We start from the raw sequence: 7,075 nt of genomic DNA on the forward strand, positions 1-7,075 counted from the left end.
TTGATCACAAAATGTGTTTAATGCTTCAAGTTCACCATTCATAACATAATAAAAAAATCCTAAATTTTTATCACCGTGATACAATAATGTTTTATTAAGAAACCTTTGTATTTGGTATTTTAAATTGACATTTGGCATTATGGAATTTCTAAGCTTACGGGAAAGTAAGCAGTATATTCAGTAAGGCAGATGCAGTGATTTGTTTTACAGCTGTAAAATATATTACCAATCTGTAATAAAATCTATTTACATGTATAAAATGAGTTTTGACATTTGCATTTGTGTGTATATGCACTGTTTCTACATTTTAGAGCACACACACACACACAGCGAGGTGCAGACTGCAGGCACACTTGCTATAAAACATTTCTCTGTCACCTCTTTGTAAAGCAGATGTAAACATGACACATTGTAAACCTGACACAGTAAGACAACGCTAAGTCTGTAATCCACACACTATCCAGTCCTCTCTCCATTTGGACTCAGCAAATCTTCATAAGTGAAAAAAAAAAGAAAAAAAAGTTGACTTCTTTTCAAGAGGTCAAAGTGACACAGTGGGTTTCACAGGCGCAAAGGAGGTGAAGAAAAGCCACACAATATCCTCTCTTGGCACTCAATGGTCATGACTGTCTCCATTCAGGATACCGGTGTGGCTGCCGTCTTTTGGTTTTAGGGTCTGACTGGGTTTTTTACTGCAACTGGAATTAATCTCCTCGTCCGAGCTGCTATCGATGTCACTGCGGTCGTCTTTTGACACCTGAAAATAAAACAGTAAAACTGTCATTCTAACAACAGGAACAGTGAGGAAAGTAAAAACAAGACAAGCCATCCTCTGTGAGGCTGTCAGTGTCATAACACGCTCACAATGACAATGCTAACATGCTGATGTAATGCATGTGTGTAATGTTTCCAATGGGAAAAGAGTAACACCCACACATTTACTCCAAAGCAACAATCTTTATTCGAATAGACTCTGATCTTCATCAGGTCAAACATGACCTTTTTTTTCCATAATGTGCAATATCTCCTCCCAACTCCCTTTTTATTGAAGGGAGTTAAATACAAAAATCAGTTTCATAAAGAAAAGTGTTTCATTTTTTCCCCCACTTTAAAGAAATCCAAACCCAAAATGCTGTTAGACAAAACCTAGGACTGTCACATATTCATACATAGCCCAGCTAAATACAATCCCTGTCCTGATGTAAATATCAATATCCCATAAGTGATGTAAAGGCTATTAAGTCTCTTTGTTTTTAGTGAAATTTAGCAGATTTTGTGGGACACCAATAATTATAATCAGTGGGCAGGGCTTTATATAGACCCCAAAAATGTTTGGGAAAAGCTATCCCAATAATTCTGCTGCTGTGGGCAAGACGAAAACATGTGACTGAGACTGCAAGATGTGTTGTGGCATCTGTACCATTTTCCATAAATATGAGAGTACATTTTAGCCAATTTTGATTTAGAAAAGGTGTACCCTATGTATAATCCTGAACTGTAAAAGACTGAAGTGGGCACAGGAAGTCGTAGTGCCATTTTTTTCTGCAGGAAAATTAGGAAATAAAGTAATAATAATAATAAACAAATGCCTGATTTGAAGATTCCTAAAAAAACTGCTTGAGATAAATTATACTTAGTCATTAAATCCTGGATCAAATCGTTGCCTAGTTGAATAAATATTATGGCTTGGGAGTAAGTGTGTGGGTGTTACTTTTTTCCTATGGGTGCTATTTTTTAATAGCCTTGCACCAACAGGATGTGCCTATGTTTACACCCCTTCAATCTAACATGTTTTACAATGGTCACCATCTTAGTGCTGTGTGTTAGCGTGCTAACATTCTAACATTTGCTAATTAGCAGAAAACTAAGTACAGCTGAGGATAGTGGGAATGTTAGTTTTGCAGGTATTTGGCCAAAGAACAGGACAAAGTGAGCTGATGATGGTGCTGGATGAAAAGTCAAGGGATAACCAAAGTTATTGCATCCCACTCTGAGGGGAATATGAACATCTATACCAAATTTCATGGTAATTCTGTCCAATAATTGTTGAGACATTTCACTTAAAACAAATATCAACCCGCTGGTGGCACTAGATGAAAAGTTATGGAATCACCAAAGTTATTAGGATTCATCCTATGGGGACCATGAATGTTTGTACTGCATTTCACAGCAATCCATATTTCAGTAAATATGAAAATATCTCTTTTGAGATATTTCTGTACAGACTTAAGTGGTGGACCGACATTGCCATAAATAGAGCCACAACACCAGCGTAGCTAAAATTATACTTCACACAACAGACAAACAGACTAACCTTTCCCTTGAATATGGCTTTGATAGCAATGCGAGCGATGAGGTAGAACCAGATAATGTGAAGAACCTGCAGGACCAACAGCAACCCATTGAACAGCCACCAGGACTGGTATGGCCCAGCTATCTCCCAGCTGTCAAACAAAACACTGTAAACAATCCTACAACAAACACACACACACACACACACACACACACACACACAGGTTACTGGAGCTCTCAATGCATTTTTTACAATTACATCTTTCATTAAGGCAGTAATTAAGTGTAAAAACGGCCTCTAATAGTTAAACATGTGACAAATTGACAAAAGTATGTCATTTAATATGTAAATAAGCTCTCATTTGTCTCACCAGAAAGGATAGATGACAAGTCGAGTGAGGAAAAAGCTTATGCTGAACACCACAAACAGGCCATCACATAGCCGCTGGTATTTGGCATAGTTGGCCAGCTTGGCTGCCTTGGGGAGTAAAGAAGGCATGAATTATTTTACAGTGATACAATAACAAACTCATCGCTGTAATGCTAGTGAAACAGGTATTTTCTGTCAGGCAGGTAGTACAAGTAGTTTGAGATGTTGTTGTTGTTGTCCCCAGCTGTAATTATCTTGCCTGTGCCAAGAAGCAGATTTACTTTGTTATCTGGAAATTTTTACTGAGTTGAAACCCGAAAACCTGTTTCTGGTGTCAAACCTTTCCAAATAACCTGCTTCTTGGAGCAGGTGCCACAGGTTACTAAACATCATCTTTATCACTGGGGTTTTTTACCTCAAGAAAGATGTCAGATGCATCATGCACACACATGACCATAGTACCCATTCTTATCATGTTGTTGGCGTAGGAGAATGTGATGAGGATTATGGTGGCCAGGTGGTGGACAAGCATGATGATGAAATCCTGTCATCGGTGAAATGAAAAGAGATGACAGAAAGAGAGAGAGAGAAGAAAGGTAGATTAGTAAATAGGACACTCAAGCAATCCACAGTGTAAATTTATGAGCACATATAAATACCAATGGAACAATGAGACTTAGCACAGTCATCACGACTGTCAATTACAACACCTCCTGAAAGACCTTGAGTAAATACTGAGATGACAAGCTAATGTGAGGCTATACGTAAGAAGCATTGCATATCTGTGTGGCGCAGCAGCATTTCAGTGTCTAACCTGTTTTGCTAGAGCATAAAATCATGAGCTGATTCTTTTATATTGCCATTTGTTATAATTACTGTGACAGTTAAGCCTGTTAACACATACCCTTTAAGGAATTCATAAAAGTGGATAAGATATGAAAAGCTAGCATAGTAGTTATAATACAAATGGTGTTAAGTATTCAGTGGGACGACTGAGAGGCAGCACAATAGTGTTAGTTAAGCTGATGTTGACTCACCTTACGCTTTATGTCTATGAACTGGGAAAACATCAGAGACCAATAGAAAGCCAGCTCTGCCACATAGTGATTGTATTGTCCGGGACTCAGCGGCTTTGGGAAGGAGTGCAACAAAAAACACCTTTAACAAATATATAGCCCCACTAACCTGCCAACATTATGGTGCAGGGTTTCCCACACACAGACTTTATTTGGGCGGGCGGCCCAGGTATATTAACAACCGCCAAAATATATTTGGCAACACATTGACAGATTGTAGAAGTAGTTAAAAACAATAAAAATATTAACCTGAAGAGGATACTTGTGCCAGCACTGCCTGACGTCCCACATCCAGGGAGACTGAGGGAAACAGATAAAATGTGAATAAGATTAAGCCTGTCTCCGGTTTGACGACATATTATTACTTCATACCTGTTCAGCAAGCTTACATGAAAGCCAAAGTACGTCAATGCAACAATATCAGTATTGTGCAAAAAGCATACAGTACGCTAGTTCAACTCACCGTCCACAAATGGTGAATGGCATAGATAAAAATCCCCAGGTAAAATGTAAATCGCCACCTGACATGACAGAAAAGAGTAGAATTGGGAAACAGAGCAGCGTCACTTGAGCTCTTATAGAACAATGTTTACACGTGGAAACACACAATACAGCGGTTTATTAGGAACCTACATGCTCTCACAGAACTTTTTCTGCATACTGGGCTTGTCTTGGTTGCGACGGATGCGAAACCATCTCTGAATTTTCCGTACATCCCAGTCCAGCTGCTTGGAAAGTCCCTCCAGTTGCCTTGTGTCTGGACACTTGAGGAGGACAGTACAGGACAATTACAAAATTACCTGATTTCTGTAGCATACAAGTTTTACATGTTGAACCAGAAAGGAATGTCGCACTGAAAGATATATTTACTCAACATATCATTATGCCTGTGGTGGTGTATTCGAGTGCAAAAACATCAGTATTCCAGTGTGTCGAGGAACATTAAATGGACTACAAGACAAACGTGGGCCTTGTTTTGTACCGTTTTAGACTGATACACCCTCTCCAGGACAGCATTGGGTTGAGCTTGCCGATGCACTCCCGCCTGAATCTGAAGTATGTGGGCACAGGGCTTGGCCACTAGCCTGTATACACACAGACGAAGGCAAAAAAAAAAAAAAAAAAGAGAGAGAGAGAGGGTGGGGGCAGGGAGGGGACATAGAGATGGTGTGGTATTGAGAGATATTCAGACAAGGACAGAGAGAGAGAGAAGTTACCCACTTTTTGCAGGCTGTGTGAACAGATGAGACTATTAGACAAGACTTGCAACAAGCTTCCTTCACTGACATAAACTGCTGAGCTTTCGCAGTTTGCCCACAAAGTTACATCTGACATGTATGCTAGTGTGTGTGTGTGTGTCTTAAAGGGAGAGCATAATAGAGGCTATAGGGGAGACACAGGCAAGCGTTAGAAAGAAGGGATCCCTGGGGAATGTAGCACCTAGTCTAAACAGAGCGTGATGATCTGTCATGTGAGTGTACGAGAGACAGAGATGGGACGGACGCCTCTAACCAAAATACTGATGTGTGTCACAAGATCATCCGGTTGAGTTGTCCAGTGTTCATGCTCAAACTCAGAGCCACTTGTTTATAACATCTCATTCTTACAACAACCCACTTATCTGAAATAGTTTTCCCCCAACATGGAAAAAGACCGAATAAATAGACGTGCAGACCTGGTTTTGGCCTTCCCCTTCACTGGCGATTTCACTCTAAATAAAGAGCTCTTCAGAAAGTCAGGGCCGCTTACACGACCCCATATTTAGCTGAACTTTACAGTAAAAAGATGGTGGCTAGTGGTATTTCTACCATGATATACTGCACAGAAGCCCCTAAATGACACACTCAATGCTCTGTTCGCACATCAGACTGTGTGACAATTGTATGCCATCTATATCTGTTTCTATCCAAACCATCCTTAGAAAACTATCCCTGCTGGGTGAGTGAGGTGAACAAGCCAGAGGAGTGATATTCATGTCATCACCTCAAAGGAATGCTAACACTGTTAAAGGAGAGGCTAAGACAAAAGCAACAACAGTGAATCCTCCTAATCTATATGATCACACCCCTCCTATATTTTATCACGAAACAAAAAGGGAGAGAGGCATCTGTCACACAAAGAGACAGAAGCTGAAACAGAAGTCAAAGTGCATTTGTATAAGGGATTTTCATTTCAACTAAAATGTGTGTCTGTGTGCATACAGAGAGGTGGTTTTCTGTAGTTTCCAGATTGTTTGTGTTCATAAAGTTTGATTGAACTGTCCAAGATCATGGGTATACATATTATCTTACATATAATCATATTATCATGACATATTATCAATAAAATAAGATCCCTGCAAAGATTATAGGATAACAACAACCTAGCCATACTTGTAGTTGTTTGTTTTCTCCTTTATGAGCACAGATGCCACATGAGCTTGAAGCCCACAATCAGAGTACTACCACAGACCAGGCATCCAAGTGAAGAACTGCACTAGAATTATTTAATTTTTTAGGTTTTTATCATTTCATGGTTTATAGTTCTTGTGGAAGTTGATAACTTTGTACTGAGGACATGATAGAAGTGAATGCATATCAATAAAAAAGGTGTGTAAAATACAAAACAGTATCTTTCATGTCTATTACCTCTGTTTAAATGACATTCACCTACCAAATATACAATTTAAGCCACTTAAATATGTGACTCATTAAACAGAAAACACGAGTAAGTAAATCACTGTGGCAGAAAAGTCACTGTTTAACAGCAACGACCCAACAACAAAACAAGGCCCACGTTTACCTTTCAAAAAGCAGTCTCAGAAGAAAAACTCCGACGGCCAGCGGCAGGGCGTACAGTATCTGTCCCACCCGGGGATACTCCACGCCGGGTGGCGGATGCTCCAGGTCCACCCACGAAACATTTTCGGGAAGCCAAAATCTCTCATTCCAAAACCAGGCTGAGATAGAGGAAGTCATCGGGGAAAGAGAAAACACTCGAGATTAGCAGCAGCAGCAAACTAAACCGGGAGGGTGGAGGTTTGGGGAGGGGGGGGGGGAAACTACTTGTCGCACATCTGGTGGTTTCTGTTAAGTGAAAACCCTCTCGGTGATGTCTCCACCTTCCTTCCTTCACATTACACTGACGTTAAGTTAAGCATCACCTCTGGAGTGAACTGGACGGACCGCTAGCTTGACACGTAAAGGCTGAAAGGCAACACCCACCACAAAACATGAGGCAACCCACTCAATGAAGTTTTCCACTTGGAGGATGAACTCTTTTATTGTAGACTTCCTCTCCTGCAGTAAAAGCTTCATTATGCCTTGAAAGTAAGTAACTTAGGAGCTTTGCTGAGGCG

At 40.2% G+C, this 7,075-nt stretch overlaps 1 protein-coding gene across 2 annotated transcripts; it reads right to left on the reverse strand.

Annotated features, from left to right (window-relative positions):
* On the reverse strand, positions 1–7,046 carry LOC122982428 (ceramide synthase 5-like). Of its 2 annotated transcripts, XM_044351693.1 has the most exons (11): positions 6,942–7,046; positions 6,520–6,676; positions 4,721–4,823; positions 4,372–4,502; positions 4,202–4,259; positions 3,988–4,038; positions 3,700–3,792; positions 3,078–3,206; positions 2,664–2,770; positions 2,315–2,471; positions 1–757 (listed from the first exon to the last, which is right to left on the reverse strand). In XM_044351693.1, exons 1-11 carry the CDS (start codon positions 6,949–6,951, stop codon positions 614–616), a joined length of 1,140 nt encoding a protein of 379 aa, XP_044207628.1. In that variant the 5' UTR covers positions 6,952–7,046; the 3' UTR covers positions 1–613. The 2 variants fall into 2 exon arrangements, with proteins under 2 accessions (XP_044207628.1, XP_044207627.1); XM_044351692.1 differs by having other exon boundaries at positions 6,520–7,046.
* Positions 7,047–7,075: the final 29 nt, after the last annotated feature.

The sequence above is a fragment of the Thunnus albacares genome, chromosome 5 (assembly GCF_914725855.1).
Source record: "Thunnus albacares chromosome 5, fThuAlb1.1, whole genome shotgun sequence".
NCBI lineage: Eukaryota > Metazoa > Chordata > Actinopteri > Scombriformes > Scombridae > Thunnus > Thunnus albacares.